The 22,804-nt window shown below is 56.5% G+C and overlaps 1 protein-coding gene, 2 long non-coding RNA genes and 1 other non-coding gene across 9 annotated transcripts; 1 reads left to right on the plus strand and 3 right to left on the minus strand.

Annotated features, from left to right (window-relative positions):
• Window positions 1-5,391: 5,391 nt before the first annotated feature.
• On the minus strand, window positions 5,392-6,130 carry LOC114233343 (uncharacterized). The gene is made up of 2 exons (XR_003619490.2): window positions 5,828-6,130; window positions 5,392-5,607 (listed from the first exon to the last, which is right to left on the minus strand). It is a non-coding gene; the product is annotated as an uncharacterized LOC114233343 (long non-coding RNA).
• LOC114233369 (small nucleolar RNA SNORD60) lies at window positions 5,705-5,787 on the minus strand. The gene has a single exon (XR_003619525.1). It is a non-coding gene; the product is annotated as a small nucleolar RNA SNORD60 (small nucleolar RNA).
• Window positions 6,131-6,445: 315 nt separating the features above from the next.
• Window positions 6,446-21,287, plus strand: TRAF7 (TNF receptor associated factor 7). 6 transcript variants are annotated; one of them, XM_054714611.1, is made up of 21 exons: window positions 6,446-6,550; window positions 10,548-10,666; window positions 10,844-10,913; window positions 12,674-12,765; window positions 15,095-15,211; window positions 15,682-15,774; window positions 15,959-15,992; window positions 16,597-16,780; window positions 16,880-17,014; window positions 17,735-17,952; window positions 18,027-18,100; window positions 18,321-18,369; window positions 18,450-18,577; window positions 18,761-18,843; window positions 19,576-19,615; window positions 19,737-19,853; window positions 19,941-20,063; window positions 20,241-20,360; window positions 20,449-20,580; window positions 20,661-20,780; window positions 20,927-21,287. In XM_054714611.1, the coding sequence occupies exons 2-21, from the start codon at window positions 10,586-10,588 to the stop codon at window positions 20,939-20,941; spliced, it is 2,025 nt and encodes a 674-aa protein (XP_054570586.1). In that variant the 5' UTR covers window positions 6,446-6,550; window positions 10,548-10,585; the 3' UTR covers window positions 20,942-21,287. The 6 variants fall into 6 exon arrangements, with proteins under 6 accessions (XP_054570586.1, XP_054570587.1, XP_008144749.1 ...); XM_054714612.1 differs by having other exon boundaries at window positions 16,880-17,008; XM_008146527.3 differs by having other exon boundaries at window positions 6,447-6,550; window positions 10,856-10,913.
• Window positions 13,068-14,765, minus strand: LOC129148794 (uncharacterized). Its single transcript, XR_008555760.1, has 3 exons — window positions 14,549-14,765; window positions 13,456-13,563; window positions 13,068-13,375 (listed from the first exon to the last, which is right to left on the minus strand). It is a non-coding gene; the product is annotated as an uncharacterized LOC129148794 (long non-coding RNA).
• Window positions 21,288-22,804: the final 1,517 nt, after the last annotated feature.

Consider the following 22,804-nt stretch of genomic DNA (forward strand, 5'->3'; position numbering starts at 1 on the left):
GTAATAAGGAAGCTAGGTTAGGAGATATGAGGTCTTAAAGGCTGTAAAAGTGGTATGCTATGTGTAAGGAGTCATGAATGGCCCATAATATATCGTGGGCTTGTCCCTGGGGGAGGACATATTTGCCCTAAAGTCTTATCCAGGGGTTGTCCTGGGTGGCTCCAAGAGCAAGGAGGGACTCGAGTTCCTCAGGTGTGTATTCTGGTTATAAGTAACTAGGAGCTGAGAGGAGGGAGGTTTTTTGGGGGGACCACTGTTCCAGCTTCCTGGTCCACCGTGTTACGGGATCACTGCCCACAGTGTATGGCTACTGCTGCATTAGGAAGATGTGCTGCCTGTAGGAGATTGAGGATTAAGGGGGCATTGGTTATGGGGGAGCCATTGGTGGTTAAGAATCTCCTTTCTGCCATAGCCAATTTGGCTCTGTGGATAGAGCATCAGCCTATGCACTGAAGGGTCCCGAGTTCAATTCTGGTCAAGGGCTTGGACCTTGGTTGTAGGCTCCTCCCTGGCCCAAGCCCTACTCCAGGCATGTATAGGAGGCAACCAATCGATGTGTCTCATATTAATAGTTGTCTTTCCCTCTCTAAAAAAAATCAATGGAAAAATATCCTCAGGTGAGGAAAAAAAATAAAAGAATCCCACCCTAACTGGTTTTGCTCAGTGGATAAGACAGCCCACGGACTGAACGGGGTTCAATGGCGGTCAAGGGCATGTACCTTGGTTGTGAGCTCAATCTCCAGTAGGGGGCATGCAGGAGGCAGCTGATTGGGATGTTTCTAACTATCCCTCTCCCTTCATCTCTGTAAAAAATCAATAAAAAATAAATTTTTATAAAGGAATCCCCTTTCTTCCCAGATTTGAAGCATGACAGTGTATGATGTGAAAGACATATTTGTAATCATGTATATATTGACAGTCTTATCTGTGACCATTTAGGGTAATCAGTTCTGTCTTCTGGGAGGTAGTACCTTCGGGAAGAGACTCTGACTCAACAACTCCACTGAGTGATACTACAGCATTGGGAACAGGAGCTAACATCAATAAACCAAGTGTAATTAGTATTAGATAAAGGCTGATCCATATTTGAGAAACTGCTTTTTTGAAGTCAAGAATTTCTCTGCACGAATGTGAGATCTTTGTTAGGAATGGCTGAGAGTGGCACGGTTGTGTTTGGCATTTAGCTTTCATTAGTTGAAAGGTTTGGAGAGGTCCAAGAGAGAGCAGACACCGAAATGAGAGCTTGTTGAAGTCTTTTGAAATATGGGCTATTAGTGGTGAGATCTAAAGGTTCTGTCAATGGACCTTTTGGTGCGTGAGCAAGGACGCTAAAATTGGGGATCCAAATGTGGAAATATCCTAGAAGTTCCAAGGGGAGGTCTTGTTTTGAGGGAGAAAAAGGGAGGCAGTAAGTTCCTTTCTATCTAGGGTGATAGCATGGTGTTGGAGAGTTATGGTGAGACCCAAGTAAGTGACCTGAGAAGCTGACTACTATCTTTTTTGAGACTCGGTAGCCTTTCTCTGCAAAGTAATTGAGGAGAGTAGTAGTATGCTGGCAGGAGACAGTAGGAGCTACAGAGGTGGATATAGTCTACATACTGGAGAATGCTGGGGCCAAGATTTGAGATTGGAAAGGTCTGACACCATTGCCTGTCTGAAAAGTGGGGGCTGCCGAGGCCGGTTTGGCTCAGTGGATAGAGCCTCGGCCTGCGGACTGGAAGGTCCCGGGTTCGATTCCGGTCAAGGGCATGTGCCTTGGTTGCGGGCACATCCCCAGTGGGGGGTGTGCAGGAGGCAGCTGGTCGATGATTCTCTCTCATTGATGTTTCTAACTATCCCTCTCCCTTCCTCTTTGTAAAAAATCAATAAAAATAAAAAATGAAAAGTGGGGGCTGTCTCAAAAGCCTTGGGGAAGGACCCTCCATATGAGCTGACAGGATTATTGGGTTGTGGAGTCAGCTCAAGCGAAGACAAAGAGATTTTGCATCTGGGTGTAAAGGGATGGTAAAGAAGGCATCCTTCAGGTCCAGGACCATGAAGTGAGAGGTGTTGGGTGCCATGGGATGTGTGGGGAGGACAGCTTGATCAATGACCCAAAGATCCTGAACTAGGTGGTAGGAGCTACCTGGTTTTTTTATGGGTACACTGGGGTATTATATGAGAAGTTGGTGGGGTATTAGGTTTTGGGAGATTTGACAAACTCGAGGCCCTTTCTGCTCTCTTGGGATAGGGGATGTTGAGTTAATTAGGGAGGCAGGGAGTGGGAGATTGACAAAATGTCTCAGCAGAGAATGGGGGTTGAGCACTTGGGGAAATTAAGAGTGACTAGCCAAAACCGGTTTGGCTCAGTGGATAGAGCGTCGGCCTGCAGACTCAAGGGTCCCAGGTTCGATTCCGGTCAAGGACATGTACCTTGGGTTGCGGGCACATCCCCAGTAGGGGGTGTGCAGGAGGCAGCTGATCGATGATTCTCTCTCATCGATGTTTCTAACTCTCTAGCCCTCTCTTCCTCTCTGTAAAAAAATCAATAAAATATATATATATATATAAAAATAAGAGTGACTAAAGGGGATTCCTTAATGAGACAATTTAAAGGTGTGGCTAGAGGTTTAGAAAGTAGGCCAACTCCCACAATAGGCTTGTAAGCAGGGCTTGTTGTGCTGCGCCAGCACAGCCAAGGGTTCTTCAAGCCTGAGGGAGAGCTGGCGAAAGATGAAGACAGATAAAGAGAAAAAGCTGGGTCTAGGTGGATCTTCTGTGCCTGGCTGAGACCACAGAACAGATCCAGACTGCAAGCAGAGCCTTTATTTCATAGTCAGAGGTAAGCAAGGTAATTTACAATGTTCTTGTTTCACTTGTCTTGGCAGCACTTGCTGCACCTCCCACAACCCATTAGCTACCCAGGAAAGATCTAGGGAGTGTCACAAGATCAAGCTTAATTATGCTAAGAAGGCTGTGCCCTCTAAGCTGGGACTTGTTTTTGGCTTTGCTGACAGGTCAGTCCAAGGCTTAACCCTGTAACTGCTCCCTACAGCTTGTAAATTCTGGTAGGGCAGAATAAGTGGCCTCCAAATCAACAGAGATTGGTTTACCTGATACCCTGGGGTCTGACAGTCTTCCCTGGCCATGCCTAGGAGGCTGGGTAAACAGAGGTCCAAATGTCCTGGAGGAAGGGATATAGCCCTGCCTTGGGGGGGCAGGGTAGCAGTCGGGACAGAGCCCTAGGGAAGGGTGTGGCCTTAGCCCATTACATTAGAATGTTTTGGGACTTTTAACCCTGAGAAGGCTTATTCTCATTAGAGCCCTGATAGCCTGATCTCTCGTTTCTGTACTTTGGCCTCCTTCCCTTAGTGGTTAAAACCTTAAAGGCTATATTTAAAAAGTCCTTTTGTGGGGTTTGAGGGCCATCCTATAATTTCTGTAATTTGCATCTGATGATTGAAATAAAGTTCCCGTTTAGAAATGAGTCCTTCCCTAGAACTGGGATCTAGGGTGATAAAATTTTTGAGTCTGTTCGGCTGAGAGAGAAAAAGGACAGGGTTTTCCTCTGGGCCTTGGGCAATGTCTTTGAAATTTTTCATAATTGACTGCCTTGTGGGCAGTCTTTTGGAGCCCTGGTACCATGTGGGCTCGGAGACAGAGGCCTGGGGAGTCTACTTGGTATTCCCACTTAGGGTTCTTTTTGGGGGACTACATCCTGTCCGACTAGCTGCTGGTTATTTTGCCAATGGATACCATCGGCATGTGCCTGAGCTGCCAGCCTTTTTCTTTGGGAGTGCGTTGTATAGTGCCCAGTGAGTTCAACAGAGGATGCCTTCAGCCAAAGAATCAAATTAAGGAATCTTTAATTAAAAGCCAGAGGCTACGAGCGGGCATTAGCTCTCCAAATCTCACAGCCCTAAGTGAGTACAGCAACAAACTGATAAAGGCAAAAACCACATCCCTAGCATAGGAATGAGGAACTATACTGCAAAAGCAGTTTGTACAGAAGCTAAATTGAGCACGGTTAACTATTTCTAAAGGTTATCGATAGTTTCAGTTTCCGGAGCCACTGAGTCAACAGAAAACATTTTTGCGGTTGTTTCTCAGGCACACAAGAATATCTTTTGTAAAACTACAAAGGGGCTGGCAACAAAATGGAGTGATTTATGTGAGTTTCCAGGTCTCATTCTGGAAACAGAGGTCAAAATAACTACCTATTATTTAAGCAAGCAAATGTTTACAGAAGCCAGAATAGCAGGGTTAAAATTTTAAACAGTTTTTACTCAAGATTTAGGTTATTATGCTTCAATTGGAGTTAAAGATATCAAACTTATTTTGTGAATGTTGTGGGGCCAAAGATCCTAGTTGTTTTTTGACCTGGAAGAGGTGGAACATGGAGTGAGTTAGGGAGTGGGCTCAACCCCCAGTGTGGGGGCGTGCAGGAGGCAACAGATCAATGTTTCTTTACGAAACCAATAAAATATATTAAAAAAAAGAAAAACCAAGCAATGCTTAAGAAATGGAGTTACACAGCTTTATCACTCTGGCAAATTTAGGAGTGTCTCTCAAAGTCTGAGCAAAGCAATCTGGTGGAAGCTTTTCCTTTATACCTTTTCGGCTTCTTTGTCCCCCCAAAATGGGTGGGACTTCCGGACCTTTTGAGGGGCTTTGCAAAAAGCCCAGTGTGTGGGGATGGGGGTTGTGAAACCATACCTAAGAGCCTGATCTGGTGCCAGCAACTGACAGCCCTCTCGGGGGTTGTGTATTGTTTCATGTTTTGTTTTAATATATTTTATTAAATTTTTACTGAGAGAAAGGGAGAAGGATAGAGAGTTAGAAATATCAATGAGAGAGAAACATCAATCAGCTGCCTCCTGCACAATCCCTAATGGGTATGTGCCCGCAACCAAGGTACATGCCCTTGACCAGAATTGAACCTGGGACCCTTGAGTCCGCAGGCCAATGCTCTATCCACTGAGCCAAACCAGTTCGGGCTGTTTTATGGCCTCTGTAACATGTGAGCAAACTGGCAACAAATCTTGCTACCTCAGACTACAGGAAAAGGGGCAATGGGTTATATTTTCCCATCTGGGTTAATTTGTTCCACTTGAGGAAAATTCCCTTAGAGGGAACCAGATGTTAAAGAAATAAGCCTTTAGCCTTCTCACTCTCATGATCTCTCTCTCTATCCCTCTCTCACATCAATAAAAACACTAAATAAATCAACTCATGACGTCCCCCTATGGCAAAAGGCACACAAAATCTTTTTTTTTTGCCTTACAGGCAAAAATGGAGGTCCAGTATTTTCATTTTCATGCCTCTAGCCCTTCCCAGGGTTGCCCAGGGATATGGAGCCAGTCCTCCCATGGAGTCCCCTTTGGTGTGAAAATAAAGACTCTTGCACCCCAATTAACTCATACCACTTTTGCTTTATTGCTAAGCACTTCGGGTAGATACGGACTGTTAGGTTAAGCCACAAAATGGCATACGCCTGTCTAGGTTACATCTTTGAATGAAAAGATCATTTGATTCTCACAGGTTTACTCCAGCCTTACTTACCACCAGGTCCCTGAACTGACTGATGTTGATTTACATTCAAGGTCTCCAACCAGGCCATCGATGGCACTGAAAGGCAAAAAAAGTGCTGAAATTTAGACAGAAGCCCACTCTCCCCATCTGTTTTCACCCCCAGACCCACCCGCCAATGGCGGGCGGAGGCCCGAAGCCTCAGTCTTGCAAAATAATCAGACTGCACGTGCAGTTTTCATACGAGGTGTCAGAAATTAAAGCAACTCATCATAGGCTTCGGGCGGCATCAGGAAAGGCAGGCCTGGCCCAGTCTTACCTGTAGGGAGCCGTAGGTCCGGAGGTTCGGACTTCCCTGCCGGAACTGGGGGGGAGGTGGGGGAGCGGGAAAGGAACATGCTACAATGCCGAGGACCACGATGGCGCTCAGGCCGCGGCTGGCCCGGGGCTACGCCTGCCTACGGGTTTGGGCGACCCCCGCAGCTTCGCAGCTTCACTCGGTGCTCAGTTCCTCTCCAAGCGTAGCACACAGAGCTGATTCTTTTCAGCCCCGAAGTTTATCCCGAAAAGAACGGGAAAGGCTGAGGTTCAACCTTTTATAGAAACTGCCCCACCGCGGCGATTGGGCAATCCCAGCGGAAGTACCATCCTCCACCCCCGCTGCTGATACGCTCCGCTCTCTACTTGTTTCCACCAATAGCGCCATAGCATTTTTTTGGGGGGGCGATCCTCCCTTTTGAAGAGATTAAACCTGTGAGTGACGGATGCAACGATCCAATCAGACTCCTACCTGCTACATAGACTGATTCTGAAGTGGCCAATCCCGTCCCGCGCCATCTGAGTCGCCGGAAGTCGTAGTTTCTGAAGGGTCGCTCTGGAGGCGTCTGCGCGGGCCAGGAGCGAGCCGGGGAACTACAAGTCCCTACGGGATCAGCGCCTGAGCACTTCCGGCTCGCGCGCCCAGTCCCTTTCCAAGACGGCGGCCGAGGGGGCACGATGAAGAGGGCGGGTGGCGCTGCCACTCCCGGGCGGCGGCGGGCGGGTGAGTGTCCCCGCGGCGCGCCCGGCCGGGGGCTCACGCCCCGGAGCCGCGCGGTAGGGGCGGGGGCGGGTGCTTCGGGGTCGGCGAAGGGTTGAGCCTTGGGGGGCGGGGCTGAGACGAAAAGGGGTTTCCGCTCCGGTCCCTTTCTTTGACTGTCAGCTGGCCCATCGCGCGCTCCATTCTTTTTCCCTCTTCCTCTTTATTCATTCCTTCTTCCTGCATTTATTGAGCGCCGCCGGTGTGCCCGGCACTGTTGCAGGCGCCGGAAGATCGTGGAGAGCATGATCCCAGTTCTCATAGGCTCTTCTAGTGTAGGATTGCTTACCCCCGTCACTGTTGACACTCAGCGCCAATCCTTCTCTGCTGTGCCTTTTACAATGTTGAGCCACATCCCTGGTCTCAACCCGGTAGATACCAGTAACCTTTCCCAACCTCGTTGTGACAACCAGAAATGTCTCCAGATGTTGTCAAACATCTCCTGGGGGACAAAATCCTCTCCCCTTGACAACCAGTGATCTAGACAGGGTGTAGGGCTGATAATATACAGACAAATTGATGAAGAATGTGGTAGGTGCTATGGAAGAAACGGCGCTGAGAGAGTACTGAAGGCTCCTGAAAGGTTTGGGGTGGGTTGGGGGACCTACAGAAAGCTGACTGTCCCGGAAGTTGCTTGAAGAGTATGCCAGGCAGAGGGAGCAAGATGTGCAAAGGTCTGGGGGTGCTCGAGGAGCTGCCTCAAGGCAAGGCTTGGTCCCTAGTGGGGACTTGCATCTGGCCACCCCACTGCCCCTGACTTCAGCATGGCCAGCCTGGGCCTCCCACTCCCCTGGCTACCAGCCACAGGATCCAAGTGGGTGGGAGCTCCAGCTACACCTGATCCACAACCCCTCTGAGGGTAAGTGGAGGCAGCAGATCATGGGCTCTCTCCAGGGGGTGGGCTGGGGAGAGGTTCCCAACTAGCTGGCCTGCCCTCCCATGCTGGCTGCTCAGAGAAGGGGTCCGGTGGGGGCTTGCCTAAAGAGGGGCTAGAGCACTGCAGGTGGCTCTGTGGATTCTTATGTCCATATCCAAGGGGCTCCCAGGCCTCCTCTCCCCACAGGGCCCGGGAGCCCCTTGGATATGGACATGGGTTGACAAAGATCCTTGGACCCCTCCCCTGGGCTACCCTGAGGTCTCTCGAAACAGGCGGGGTGGAGGCTTGGAGGGAGCTGAGGGGAGGAAAGCCTTTCTGGCCCTCCGCACCCTCACCCAGGTTTCCCTAGCCTGCTCAGCCCAAGGCTTTTCCCAGTTTGGCAGAGACCAGGCCTTCAGGCAGGTGAGGATTCTTGCTCTAGATACCACTTTCTGAGTGCCTGGGAGCCTCAGGCTGACCATGGGGTGGGGAAGCGTCTGCTGCCCTGGGGGTGGCGTAGGGCACATCCCTGGGACAGCTGGGCCCAGCATTCCTGTAGCTGGGGTTTGGGCCTGCAGGGCCGGAAGACACCATAAGGGGAAGACTGCTATTGCAAAATGCAGCCCCCGGGGGACCGGCCTGGGAGCATCTTGCTCAATTCGGAGAATGTTTAGCAAGTAATCACTGTGTTCGGGGCTGGGCGGGGCACACTGATGAGGGGCGCTGGACTGCAGCACTGGGCCCCCCACCCCAGTCCCTGGCTGGGGCTGTATGCTGAACCCGTGTGAACCCGGAAATGGTTCCCTCCCTCCTTCCCTGGCTCAGCTTGACTGGTGAGCCAATCTTGTAGGTCCCTCACCAGGCTGTGTGTCAGGGCTGTGGGCCTGGCCGCTATTGGCCTCCCGGGACTTTCCAGTGAGCCCCGCATGCCTTTCTGTTTACTTCATTTTATAGTGAGGGACAGCCAGACGCCCGCTCTCCCAGGCTGCACTTGGGCAGGCTGGACCCATAGGGGCTGGTGGGCTGGCCGTGGTCCCGGGGGAATGCCTGCTGGTGCCCTGGCCCCGGACCTCAGGCACTGCTCACTGGAGCCATCAGCTGGCCTCTTGGCCCTGGGTGCTTGCAGTGGAGGGAGCAGATGGATTGTAAATGCAGGTCAATTCAGCTAGTGACCTTGTGAGTCCACCCTCCTCCCTGCCCTGTGGTGCTGAGACATGAGCGAACCTTGGGTTTCCTGAGAAGGCGGAGCCTTTCCACCCGCTGTTGAGTCCTGGAGCTCCTGCTTTGAGCTCTCTGGGCCTCACCCTGGCAAGGTGTTCTCACACAAAGCAGGGTGGCCCTCAAAACTTCCTTCTTCGTGCGGAGACCAGCAGCGGTGCTGGAGGCGAGGCTCCCCGACAGCCCATATTCACACCTCTGCCTGAGAGCGTGGCACTGCCCACTCTCAGGAGACTCTGCCTTTCTCCCAGGGGACAGACAAGCCACTAGAGAGCCTGGTCTGTGGCACAGAGCCAAACCCCTCAAGTCACAGCAGGGGGAGCGATGGACAGTTGGGGAGGCTTTGGCCAAACTCTTAGGACTCCCTATCTAGCTGGACCCAAAGGGCAATCAGAACCCGGGGTAGGGGTAGTGCCTGGTGTCAGTGCCAACTTCAGGGTCTGAGAGCCTTCCCAATGAGGACTGAGGCATGAAGGCTGGGAGGGTGGCATTGCAGGTGGCATTTGAAAGGGCAGATGAGGAGAGAGGGACAAGGAGACAGCAGGGATGGCAGGTAGCTCATGAGCACAGTGTGGGGACACAGGGCTCAGGAACCAGCCCGCTCCCTGCAGACCTGAAGGCTGGGTTGGAGACCCACCGGGTAGACCCTAGGTCACATTGCATTGCCGTGGTGTGTGGGGAGGGAGACATTGCCAGGTGGGCCAGGTCAGGAGGGCCCGATGGAGAAAATGACAGAACCAGTTGGACTGTGCAGTTGCCCTCCATGCTGTACTCACCTCAGCTGGGGGCAGAGTGTGTCTCCCACCTTCTCCCACAGTGTGGGGGGCTCAGCAGCCTTCCACCTGGAGCCCTTCTTAGTCCTGTGGGGCTTCCATAGAATAGGGTGGGTCCTCCCAACTCCCATAGCACCTCTAGGAGCAAAATGAGTCTGGCCTCCCTCCCCATGGGGAGCCCAGCTTCAAGCCTGGGCCTGTGGCTCAACACAACCGACTCATCCCAGTGGGGGCAGGTGGGGCTCCTGGCTACACACTGCTGTGTGCCGTGGCGGTGGGAAGACCACTGGAAGGGCACCGGCTGATTGGGCCCCTGGAGGGTGGGCGCCGTCGGCAGTAGAGCAGCTCTTCCGCTGTCATCAGTATCTAATCTCTCCCCTCTTCTACAGGACACTGGGCCTGGCCAGTGCTCCTGGGCTCTCTAGTCCCTCTCTTCTGGGGGTGGAATAGTTGGAGTCCTGGGATGGTTCACACTTTGCCTTCTCCCTGCCACCAACCCTTGAGATTGGAGCCACGCAATTGGGAGGCAGGAGGGTGTCCTTTGTCTCCGGGGTGGGTGACCTGCACGCGGTGAAGAGTTGGCTCCTCTCTCTGGGTCCCTCCCCGCCCCTGCCCAGAGGGGCTTTCTTTCTGTGATGAGGCTGGTGAGGAGTTGGGCTCCAGGTACATCATCCAGTAGGTTCTCTGGAGCATGGCCAGTGTCTCTGCCATTGTGGCAGGAGATCGGCATGTAACCTGGTCACTCTGTGTGCCCAGCCTTGCCCCAGGGACATTTGGCCCTCAGACCCAGAGGAGCAGACAGAGCATGGGTGGGGGGCTCTCCACCTCTGGGTTGAAGCTGGGTGGGCATTTCCGAAGGGTTAAGCCTTAAAAGAAAGTAAAACTGAGTGCCAGTTGCCGAGGCCTCCTCCCTCCCTCAGGCCTGTCACACCTGGGACGGGAGGGAGGGAAGGAGCCGCCCGAATGGACTGCCCTTGTTGGCATTGGCGATGGAGAAAGGTGGAGGTGTGCCCTGTGGTGGACTGGTCAGAGCAGGCTGCTGTGTGGAGCAGGCCTGGCCAGCTGACGGGTCTGGCCACCATCTCTGATGCCCCTCTTTGTGCTCCACACACAGGAGACGCTGCCGGAGGACCCTAGATGCCTCTCTAGAGCATGAGCTCGGGCAACAGCGCCTGGTACAACCGCTTCTCTGGGGGACCTGCCAATCTTCCCACCCCAGACGTCACCACCGGGGTAAGGGACACCCCGTGAGTAAGGGTCTGCTCCCTACGTGGAGGTCCCGTGAGCAGGCTGTGATGTGGGTGTGGGTGGTGTGTCTGTGATGTGTACACATGGTGTGTTAGTGTGAAAGCATGTCATTGCATGTCCACGTGTGTCCATGTTCTCTCTGGAGTCAACAAGTCTCATCAGTTCTCTTTCCAGACCAGAATGGAAACGACCTTCGGGCCCGCCTTTTCAGCTGTCACCACTATCACCAAAGGTGAGCCTGGGAGGCCAGGCCAGCACAGCTGGGCAGAATCTGGGCACCCTGTGGGGCCCTTCTTGGTGGGGTGGGGTGGGGAGTGGGAGCTGGCAGCTTGGTTCAGCCGCACCCACCCTCCGGGCAGGAGTCTGACGTTTTGCTCCCTGTGGCTCTGCTCTTGCTGCTGTGTCCTTTCCCCGCCCCACCCCCCAGCCTCCCCTTGCTCCTTCTTTCTGGTGCCTTGCTCATCACCTCTCTAGGGAGGGCTGTCCCAACTTCCCCGGCACCCATGCACACCTGTCCCTTGGCACAGTGACCCCGCTCATGCCTGCCCCGGTCTCCTAGCAGGCAGGGGAAGGGGATAAGAAGTGCTCATGGGTCCTTTGTCAGGTCTGATCCCACAGCTAGTGTGTTCAAGGAGGTCGTGGCACATGAGGGTGCAGCTTCCTTCCCAGAGTCACGAGGGTGGTGGGCCCTCCTGTCAGGCACTCGGCCCCTCGGAGGAGCACACTAGCTGCTAATTGGTTTTTTAATTGCTTTTCCCTGGCTGCAGGTGGCAGTGTAGTCACTGGGCCACTGCATACACCTGCTCACACCAGCTCCTCTTTGTCACTGGGGACATCCTCAGGGCCTCTGAAGGAGCCCTCTTTTCTTCTTAGACATGTTTTCCTGAGGGGAAAAATAAACCTCACCTCTAATTTCATCATCCAATCATGTTCTTAATTCCCCATCTACCTGTAGAGATGGCTCCCCGGCAGTGAATGACAGGCCCACCTTTCCCTTCCTTCCCACCCAGCAACCCACTCGGTGACAGGGATGGGTCAGAGCTGGGCATGAACAGTTGCCTAGTCTGGCCCCTCTTATTGCAGATGGGTGAGGCCCAGTGACAGGGTAGCCTATCGAAGCCTGTATCATAAGCCCAGGCCTTCAGAGCTGGTTGTTGGGACGTCTGGGCCCGGCTGGGGCCTGAGGCCAGTGGCTGCCATTCCTAGCCTCTGGCAGCCGCCTGCAGGGCTATGAGGGAGGCTCCCTGGCTCCCACATAGACCCCTGACCAGTGCCTTCTTAGGGCAGCCAGGGTGACAGGCGTAGGAGGAGGGCGAGAGCTTCCAGCTGCCTTCCCTGGAGGAAGCAAGAAGGCTGGTGGCCAGTTCCGGGTTGTGGTGGAGCCAGGGGAGGAGGTGGGAAATGAGCTGCCGTCTCGGCCTCTCCATATGCCAGCTGAGGAGCTTCAGACCTCTCTACGCCTCAGTTTCCTCTATGGACTGAGGCTGTCAGATAACCCACTCGGCAGAGTTACCTCAAGGGTCAGATAAGACGATATCCCAGCTCCTACCTTTGACCCTAGGTGTGGTTACTCAGGTGTTGACCTCAGCCTCAGCTGGGCAAAGTGGCCCCAGGGCCGGGCTGGGTGCTGAGTGCTGGGAGCTGGTTGTAGAGCCTGAGAGAAGACCCTTCCACCATCACCCCCAGTCTGCCTGGAAGCAGCAGTGATTAGACCTGGAGAGGCCACCTGAGCCTGTGCCCTCCCCGCCTGCCCGGCACTGGGGAGGGCTGAGAGCTAGCGATGGTCCACAGAGCAGGCCGGGGCGCTCACTGAAGGCACTGGGCCATTTCATGCTGAGCCCTGTGTATTTTATTTCCCAGTTGCCCCCCAGCCCAGCCCTAGCCAAGTTGCCCTCAAATCCAGAGGGAGGCAGTGGGAGCCAGCATGGGCACAGTAAGTCAGGCCTCCCTCTGTGGCCCACACTCATGGCATCCTGGCCCTTTTCTTGGCAGCGGATGGGACCAGCACATACAAACAGCACCGCAGGACGCCCTCCTCCTCCAGCACCCTTGCCTACTCCCCTCGGGATGAGGAGGACAGCATGGTAGGTCTGGGTCACACATCCCTCCCACCTCACACCATGCCTTCCCTCCCAGGGCACGATCCCAGCAGAAGCCGCAGGTGGGATGCTCAGCCTCCAGAGCCTTAGCTACGGTCCGTAGTGGGGAGTGAGGGCTGCCGTAGTGGGACAGAGGGCTGGCGTGTGTGGACACCTGAGACCTGAGCACCAAGGCTGATTAATGGAGGGGTAGCCGCCAGGGACTGCTGGACCCGAGGTGTGGGGGGTTTGACTCCATCTGGAGTGGGTGGGAGCCACAGAAAGTTCAGTCTGATCCCCATTTTTTAAGCCCCCGAGCTGCCCAAGTGGAGGATGAGGGGTGGGTTGCCAGGTAGAGGCAGGAGCCCTGCGAAGGGGCTCCTGGTGAGGGAGATGGGCCCCAGCAGATGGGGAAAGGAAGACAGGGTCAGCAGAGGGGCCTACAAGGCCCGTGCCGACTGTGGGGAAGCCAGAGAGTCCCCTACTGCCGGCTCTGCAGAGGGAGAAGGGTTCAAGGCAGAGTGGACCTTGCTGTCGGTGCCCAGGTCATATGGCTGGGATCATCGTGGACACGCCCTCCTGTCTGTTCAATGACACTTGGTGCTGGGCTCTGGACCTGCTTGGGGAAGCAAGGACCGGTTCAGCTGGAGGAGGGGTCGGGGGACACAAGCATGCTTGAGCCCTCTTGCCACTGACCTGTCCTGTGCCCTGCTTTCTGCTTTCCCTTGGCGGGGGCCCCTGACAGACCCTCCTGGTTCCCCCGCTCTCCCAGCCTCTCACGTTGAGCTGCCAGGCCTTTGTTCCCTATGCGAAAGGAAGAAAAGAGTTTTATTGATTACATGAGCAAACACACTTGTGCCAGGCACTGCACCAGGCCTTCACGAGGACAAGTCACACAACGTGCTCCACTCGCTCCAGTTCTTCCTGCCTCCATCTGCACAGCCCCTGACTGGCCCAGGGAGTGTGGCTGGGATCAGAAGGCCTACCCTCCCATCCAGGCCTCCAAGGAAGCAGATTTCCTGTGTGTGTGGTTGTGATCCTGGCACTTGGTGGCTTGAAAGAGGTGGAGATGTGCTGTGAGGGCCCTGAGGCCGTGGCCACCTGGGCACCTTCTCTGTTGGCTGCCGGGCCCCCGCAGGCTGCCCCTCCGCTGCCCTGGGTGGTTGACAGTGTCAGCCCCCTCACTCAGGAGGGCAGGCAGGCATGGAGAGCGGAGCCAGGCCAGGCCTGGCTTGCTTGGCTCAGCTCCTGTCTGGACCTGCTCTTGCTCTCTGGTTTCCATGCTGCCCATGGGGATGGTTTGACTCACTTCCTCTGACTTTCCCCTTGTTTCTCATGTGGTGTTTCCATGCACACTTGCCACTTGGGATGCTGTGAAGGGAGGTGGGCACAGCACTGGTGAGGGAGGTGCTTCTGTGGGCAAACCAGGGACACGGGTCTCTGCTGCCCTCACTTGGGAAAGCCGGCCCCTGGAATGGGCCAGGCCTCTGTAAAGAGCTGGCGGCACCTGGCCAAGCCTCCCTCTGCCCCTGGTGGGTCCAACACCCTGGGCTGGTGGGGAGGGGATGGTTCCAACAGCTCCCACACCCACGGAGGCAACTGGGCCCCAGAGCTGCCAGGACGGGGAGGGGCCTGTGGAGGCAGAAGGTTTGTGGCTCATGAATGAGGCTTCTCAGCATGAGGGGAGGAGTGTGGGAGCAATGGCTCTTGAAGGATCTTTTCTGGAGGGTTCCAGGCCTAGAGGGGAGGAAGGAACAGCCCCCGCCCCAGGAGTCCCCCAAATCCTCACCTTTGGCGGCTCTGGCAGAGGCTGGCACCCGTGGCCATCTCTCCTGCACTCGGAAGGCTGGCCAGGGTTTTAGGATGTCCGGCCTTCCCTTGGAGCCTCTCTTGCCTGCCCCGTGTCCCCGGCCAGGGAGGCCAGGAGGACCTGGAGCCTCTTCCGGCCAGCCTTCCATTCCCTTCGCTCCAGCAGTCCAGGGCTGCCGCTGCCTTGGGATTGGCTGCTGGAGATGCCCCCTCTGCAGCCCACATTCCCTCACGGGAAGCAGGAAGCAGGGCTAGCGTGTCCTCGCAGAATTGAATAGCAGGAAGTCTCTCCATTTACACAAAGAAAGTTGGCAGACGTGAGTGGGCGGCCCAACAGGGCCTGGACCGCTGGGCAGGAGGGGGCCTGGGCATTGCACTGGCTCCCTATACACACACCACAGTCCCTGCAGCCTGAGTGAGCACCCACTAGGATGGTGTGGCCCTGGGGGCCCCACTGCCCTCAGTGTACACAGGGGCGTGGCCCCGCCCTCCTCCTGGCTGACGGGTGCCTGTCTCCATGCTGCAGCCCCCCATCAACACCCCACGCCGCTCTGACTCTGCCATCTCCGTTCGCTCCCTGCACTCCGAGTCCAGCATGTCCCTGCGCTCCACGTTCTCGCTGCCTGAGGAGGAGGAGGAGCCGGTAGGTGTGGTGGTCACAGGGTGGGCTCAGTGCAGATGATTCCAAAGGACCCTTACTGTCCTGTGCAGTGGTCAGGGGCACTTTCCCCTTAGGCACAATGAGGGGGTGATAGGACCTCATCAGAGCCCTTCAACTTCTCTGGTCCACACCAAGGACCCCAGGCCAGGTCCCCAACCCCAGGGGCTGCCCAGGGACCAGCTTCAGGAAACCACGTGGGCCCTTTCTTGTTGCCATTCCACGTAGAGGATAGGTGCTGGCAGGCCGAGGACACAGCTAGAGGAGTCCTCCCTGCTTGGCCACCCTCAATTCAGATCTAGCCCTTAGCCTTAGCAGGCTCCTCCTGGGATACACCCCAGCTATGGTGCCTCTACCCTGAGAGGGCAGCCCAAGCCTGTGGGGGGAGGGGACAGGGTTCCCCGACCCATGTCAGCACCCCTGGGCCTGCCCTCACCTGCCCTCCCTGGTTCTAGGAGCCACTGGTATTTGCGGAGCAGCTCTCAGTGAAGCTGTGCTGCCAGCTGTGCTGCAGTGTGTTCAAGGACCCTGTGATCACCACCTGTGGGGTGAGGCTGCTGTCCCCTCCCTGGCCTGTGCACCACCTTGGGGCTAGGTGGGCTGCCAGCCCATCCATGTGGAACCTGGGCCTTGGTCACAGGCCTGGTCTGGCTGCCCAGCAGGTGCCCTCTGCAGGGGCACGGGGTGGGGTTGATTACGGCCATGCCCCAACTCTACCCATTGTTTCCACAGCATACATTCTGTCGAAGATGTGCCTTGAAGTCAGGTAGGGCCCTTTCAGGCCCAGGCCTGGCCACCTTGTTCCCCAGCTGGGGGAGGGTCCCGCTAGGGAGGTCCCAGCCCAGGTCTAGCACTGATGGTTGCATGGCAGCTTCTCCCTAGTCCTGCACAAAGCGTCTCTGCTGTGGGTGGCGGCGGCCCCTGGTTGCACTCGGGCCAGGCTCAAGGCATTGACAAGCAGAGCAGTACGGGCTCTGCACCCGCTCTCCCTGGTGGAGGCCGCCCTCACTGTCAAGGCTGCTGCCTCGCAGTCTCGAACTTCAGTAGCATCTAGGTATCCCTCCTGGGCCCAGGGATGGGTTCCCTCCTGCTCTGCCCCCAGTCCTCTTGGCCCTGTCCCACACGCTCAGGTCAGCTGAGAGGCCTTCACTCAGCCAGTGGGCATTTTTGGTGACCCCCCTTCTATTCTGGGCACCTCAGAAGGGCAGGTAGACGGGTAGATCAAGCCCCCAACAGGCTCAGCCCACCAGCTGGGGGAGCAGGTTCCAAGCCACTCGCCCCTGCATAGCCTGGCCACAGTGCCCTGGGCAGAGCTCCCAGGGGAGGGGCTGGCTGGGCGGGCCATGGGGTCAGCATGTCCTCCCCTCCAGAGAAGTGTCCTGTGGACAACGCCAAGCTGACGGTGGTGGTGAACAACATTGCCGTGGCCGAGCAGATCGGGGAGCTCTCCATCCACTGCAAGCATGGCTGTCGGGCAGCAGGGGTCGGGAAGCCCACTGTCTTTGAGGTGGACCCCCGAGGGTGCCCCTTCACCATTAAGCTCAGTGCCCGCAAGTAAGTGCCCCCAATGGCCCCCAGCTCCCCACCCACCGATCAGGGTGCTACAAATAGTGCCTCTGGGGACTCAACTGTTCTGTGTCTTGTCTCCCACAGGGACCACGAGAGCAGCTGTGACTACAGGCCTGTGCGGTGCCCCAACAACCCCAACTGCCCGCCCCTTCTCAAGATGAACCTGGAGGCCCACCTCAAAGAGTGCGAGCACATCAAGTGTCCCCACTCCAAGTACGGGTGAGTGGGCGGGGGGGGGCTCCAGGGGGCCGTCCTAGGGCAGGGGCGGGCGGGCAGGAGGGTGGGTGGGCCTGGGCTGGCATTCACAGTCCCTCCTTCAGCAAACCTTTGTTGAGATCCACCTGTGTGCCGGGCACTGGGGAGACAGCCAGGGTCCCTGGGGAGATGGACCTTAGCGGAGCCACACCGTCGACTATGTAATTACAAACTGAGGTACAGGTGCTTCGAAGGAGAGATCAAAGTCCCTTGGGAACACAGAGGGGTCAAAGCATTTGGGGAGTTGAGGGTGGTCAGGGAAGGGGTGAGATGAGAACTAACTTATGTGTGGGCATAAGCCAGGCAAAGACCAGGGCAAGGGCTTCCAACAGCTGGACCAGCAGGGGTGGACTTGAACAAATGGCCAGAGTTGAGAGCAGAGGGGAGGTGGAGTGGGAAAGAGGCACGCTGAGGAGGGGTGTGGAGGAGCCCTTTAAGAGCTTTGAGCAGTAGAGTGATGGATATTCCTTGCATAGTGGCCTGCTGGGTGCTGGGTGCTGGGTGCTGATAGGAGCAGGAGAGATGGGTGGGCAAGCAGGTGTGGAGAGGATGGTGGCCCATCCGGGGTGCAGTGGGCACAAAAGTGAGATTCAAGAGAGATTTTTAGGGTTGGGGAGGCAGAGGGGAGGGTCCTAATGGGTGGGCAGGTGAGCAGAGGGGCAGGCAGCCATCCTGTCCCTCCAGGTGCACGTTCATCGGGAACCAGGACACGTACGAGACGCACCTGGAGACCTGCCGCTTCGAGGGCCTGAAGGAGTTCCTGCAGCAGACCGACGACCGCTTCCACGAGATGCACGTGGCCCTGGCCCAGAAGGACCAGGAGATCGCCTTCTTGCGCTCCATGCTGGGCAAGCTCTCGGAGAAGATCGACCAGCTGGAGAAGAGCCTGGAGCTCAAGTTCGGTGAGAGCCCAGCCCAGAAGGGATGGGGTGCAGCGCCTTCTCCTGGTCCCTGACACCCTCTGCCCTGCACCCAGATGTCCTGGATGAAAACCAGAGCAAGCTGAGCGAGGACCTCATGGAGTTCCGGAGGGACGCATCCATGTTGAACGTGAGCGAGCGAGAGACAGAAACAGGAAGGTTGGGTGGCGTGGGGGACACAGGACTATCCCTCTGATTGGGCCCCAACAGGAGGCTTGCCCTGCTCAGGATTAGGTGTCTGGGGTGGGGAGGGCTGCTGCTGCACCTGTCCTGTACCAGCCAAGCTCAGGCTGGCGGGCAGGGGTTCTGTGGAGCCACAGCCACCATGCCCTCCACTCTTGGCCTTGCAGGATGAATTGTCCCACATCAATGCACGGCTGAACATGGGCATCCTAGGATGTGAGTATGGGCCCACTGCTGCTCCCACCACTGTCCCCAAGGCCTCCCCATGTCTCTCACAGCCACTCCTGTCTCTGCAGCCTATGACCCGCAGCAGATCTTCAAGTGCAAAGGAACCTTTGTGGGCCACCAGGGCCCTGTCTGGTGTCTCTGTGTCTACTCCATGGGGGACCTGCTCTTCAGTGGCTCTTCCGACAAGACCATCAAGGTGGGTGGGATCCCGCCTAGGTGGGCTCTGTAGCCTGGCAGGTGAAGGGTGGGTACTGGCCATGGGCGGGTCTTCCTCTTATACGCAGGGCTTTCTGAGGATGGCTTGCTTCCCCATTCCCACCATGCCACCCCTGGCACCTGGCTGATCTTGTGGGACCCACCTTGATCCTGGTCTCTGCAGGTTTGGGACACGTGTACTACCTACAAGTGTCAGAAGACACTGGAGGGCCATGACGGCATTGTGCTGGCACTCTGCATCCAGGGGTGAGTGTATGTGTGCACCCACTGACCGTGGGCCCACATGGAGCTGGGGACATGCGACCCCATGCTACTGACCCATGGACGGTGAGCTCAAGCCCGTATAGCCCACATGTCCACATGTGGTTGTGTCTGCCTCTCCCGTGAGGCACTCATGACCTTGAGCAGGGTGGCATCTTGGTGGTAACATGTGGGCCCTCCATCTCTGACGATGTACAGTCACAAAACATAGCCCTGGCCCTGGATGCCTCAGGCAGCTAGAGAGCAGAGGTGGGACATCAGAGAGTGGAGCAGGAGCTCAGCTGTCTCTGGCATGGGCACAGGTCGGGGACAGGACCACACACAGCTGGCTCAGCCACCTCCTTGCCCCCAGGGTGGCCCTTTCTAGACCTTCCCTTCTGTCTCGTGTCATGAGGTTTTGTATTTGGGCATGAGTAAGTGAGAGGGACGGGGATGGATTCTCAATCACAAGAAGTAGCAGCTTGACTGCCAGCAGTGCTAACTGGGTAATTACCTCCCGGCTCAGCACTTGCCAGGCAGGCACCAGGATTTGGGCCTCCACTTCCAGCATCCCTCACTGAGACCGAAATACTAAGACTGGGCTCCAGCAAGCGGCAGTGGCCTTGGCATTGCCCCAAGCTGCTGATTCCTGGTGGCCAGTGCTACCTTCACCTGCAGGGCAATGTCAGTGAGGACAGTGCCTTCTGCCCCAACACCTTCTTAGCTTTGCTTCCCCAGGTGCAAGCTCTACAGCGGCTCAGCAGACTGCACTATCATTGTGAGTAGGGCCCGTGGGAGGGGCCAGGCCACGTATTAGTATTGGGAGTCCCAGGCACACTGGGGCCTGGGCTCAGGGCAGCAGGGCTGGTGCTGAGGCGTCCTGTCCTTCCACCCACCAGGTGTGGGATATCCAGAACCTGCAGAAAGTGAACACGATCCGGGCCCATGACAACCCGGTGTGCACGCTGGTCTCCTCTCACAACATGCTCTTCAGTGGTTCCCTGAAGGCCATCAAGGTCAGGCAAGGCAGTGTGCGTGCGTGTGCCAGGCTTTAGGGTGCCGGATGCCTGGCCACCCAGCCCGTGCTGACAACGTTCTCACAGGTCTGGGACATTGTGGGCACTGAGCTGAAGCTGAAGAAGGAGCTGACAGGCCTAAACCACTGGGTGCGGGCCCTGGTGGCTGCCCAGAGCTACCTGTACAGTGGCTCCTACCAGACAATCAAGGTACCCCTTTGCCACGTTCCTGGTGGCAGGGCCCCTCCCTGTACCAGCACTGCCCTGCCCCCTTCCCACTGGGACAGGGAGACCCTCACACACAACCTGGGTGCTGGGTGGGCTGCCCACATGTCTGAAGCCCCAGAGGCCCTGGCCTAGGACCAAGTGGTCTGCGCTTGCCCATAGATCTGGGATATCCGGACCCTCGACTGCATCCATGTCCTACAGACATCTGGTGGCAGTGTGTACTCTATCGCCGTGACGAATCACCACATTGTCTGTGGCACCTACGAGAACCTCATCCACGTAAGCGTGGACACCGGGGGCGAGGCCTGACTCTGGGACCCTGTCCTCTCCCATCCGTGTCTCTGACGTGCCTGTGCCATCACTTCAGGTGTGGGACATCGAGTCCAAGGAGCAGGTTCGGACCCTGACAGGCCACGTCGGCACAGTGTATGCCCTGGCGGTCATCTCGACACCAGACCAGACCAAAGTCTTCAGCGCATCCTATGATCGGTCTCTCAGGGTCCGTGCTGGCCTGGCGACCGTGGGAGGCTCAGGGTGGGTAGCCTGGCCTGGCAGTCCTCATGTCTTATGTGCCCCCAGGTCTGGAGTATGGACAACATGATCTGCACACAGACCCTGCTGCGTCACCAGGGCAGTGTAACTGCCCTGGCCGTGTCCCGGGGCCGGCTCTTCTCAGGGGCTGTGGACAGCACTGTGAAGGTCAGAGCCTTGGCTGGGGCCATCCAAAGGGGCTGACTGCACATGGAGAGCAGGGTGTTGGGGGTGAGGAGCCAGCAGCCCCGGGCAGGTGACAGTGGAGGGCAGGAGAGCCAGGGGGCACCTCAAACAGAGCCCTTCCTCTACAGGTTTGGACTTGCTGACAAAATCCCGGCCAGGTCTTGGCTTCTGGGCCCACCCTAGGCCTGTCGAAGCCAGGCTGGGCTCGGGGTCTCTGCCTGCCCATTAGGGGCTAGGCGGCAGCTCACCTGGCCAGGCACTGTCTTGATCCTGCACCCGGCAAGTCTCCTTCTGTCTGGCTCTGTCATCGTTGCTGCCAGGACAGTGCCCAGACCCTCTCTCTACACTCCAGGTATAATGCTCGCCCGGTCCACCCTCCATCCCCATTCCTGATGGACTACAGGACCTTTTTACTCACCTTTTCTATTGTTTTTAGACTGTACATAGATTTGATTACTTCTGATTGAAATAAAAGCTGCACAGACTGTGGCTGTGAGTAGGGATGGTCCTGGGATGAGGGAGAGGCTGCCCAAGAATACTGGTGTGCCCAGGCACCAGCAGCCCGTGGGAGGGACGCTGGGAGGGGTCACAAAAAGGGTTCCTATTGTCTGTTGACCCCAGGATGTAGCCCTCTCGGTTGACTTCCCCTCCCTACCATGGACAGGCCAAACCCCCCCCCCCCCCCGCCCCCACCACCATTCGCCCAACACACACCACCAAAAAGTGAGCCAGGCCATTTTCTGCTGTTTATTGACAGCCAAGAGTACCTCCCTGCCCAGACCCCCCTCCCGACCTGCTGGAGCCCCAGCCTCGGCCACCCGCTAAGGAGAGGCCAGGTGGACGACCAGGTAAATCCACTAGGGAAAGCGTCATCACATGACAACTGAAAGGGGCCTCACATTCCTAGATGCCGCCTTGGCTGATCAACTCCACCCACCTGCATCACAATTGCTGGTTTTTGGCATTTTTAAATTTTTTTTTTTTTAAGAAATGTCAAATTTGTGTCCAACACACGTGGATCAGCAAACACAATAGAGGAGGCTGGTCAGTACTTTTTTGGAGGGGGCGAGGAGGGAGAGGCGAGAAAACCACACGACACAGCCTTGGACCACGAGCAGAAGCATCCGTGGGAATTCAGACGGGGGTGGGCTGGCTGCCTGCTCGGAGCCTGGGGTGGGAGAGTCAGGCACACCTTCACACGCGCCACACGCAGCCTGGCATGCACACGCTGCACCCACTGCTGTCATCCGGCTGACCACCACTTCACGCTGTGCACATAGCTTCCCCCAAACCCAGGCAGACCTTCACAGCAGCATCCCCCAGAGAGGAGGGAGCCCTCCCCACCGTCCCCACGGCATGGAGGACACAGCCCAGCAGCAAGGCACATCCTTCGAGTTCTTCAGACACAGAGAAGTTAAGAGAGAGAGCAGAGGGAGGCCCTGGTGGAGCACAGACCCCAGCCTACTGTTTGTGCTACTGGCCCAGGGTCTGGCCACTCCTGGACAGAGGGAAGGACAGACAGTAGCCAGGGCCTGTAACAGCTTTTGTCTCGAGCTAGACTCCAGTGTCCTTGCAGTTGGTAAATGGTTTTCTATAGAATCAATAATATTTTTTTCTTTCTTTAAATATATATTCGTTAAAGTTATACCTTTTTGTTTCTCTAGGGAAATCTGCCTCAGCTTATTCCCAATAAATTAATACTCTCAATAGCTTATATTCTGTGGGGTAGAGTAGGGCAGGGGTGACCCCTGCCCCTTGTGCTGTGCCAGAGCAGCTGGCAGAGGTCCCCAGTGGGCAGTTCTGTGCTGGGCATAGGCCTGTGCTCTGCCACTGATTGGGGAGGGGGCTACAGTGGCTGCCCCCCCTCCCACTACCTCCCAAGGTGGGCCCGACATGGGTTCAGGGCAGGGGTGCCAGGGGCTGCCCCTTCTCTACACACTGGGCAGAGCCTGGTGGTGGGTGGGCAGGTGGCCCAGCAGTTATTGCACAGGGAGCAGCAGACAGGG

The sequence above is a fragment of the Eptesicus fuscus genome, chromosome 4, assembly GCF_027574615.1.
Source record: "Eptesicus fuscus isolate TK198812 chromosome 4, DD_ASM_mEF_20220401, whole genome shotgun sequence".
NCBI classification, from domain to species: Eukaryota; Metazoa; Chordata; class Mammalia; order Chiroptera; family Vespertilionidae; genus Eptesicus; species Eptesicus fuscus.

What these genes read in the sequence shown, in the direction of transcription:
- TRAF7 (XM_054714611.1), top strand. Translation starts at nt 10,586, where the DNA reads ATGAGCTCGGGCAACAGCGCCTGGTACAACCGCTTCTCTGGGGGACCT. An exon ending in CTGGCACTCTGCATCCAGGG is followed by an intron (nt 18,844 to 19,575) that starts GTGAGTGTATGT and finishes TTGCTTCCCCAG; the next exon opens with GTGCAAGCTCTACAGCGGCT. An exon ending in CCTATGATCGGTCTCTCAGG is followed by an intron (nt 20,581 to 20,660) that starts GTCCGTGCTGGC and finishes ATGTGCCCCCAG; the next exon opens with GTCTGGAGTATGGACAACAT.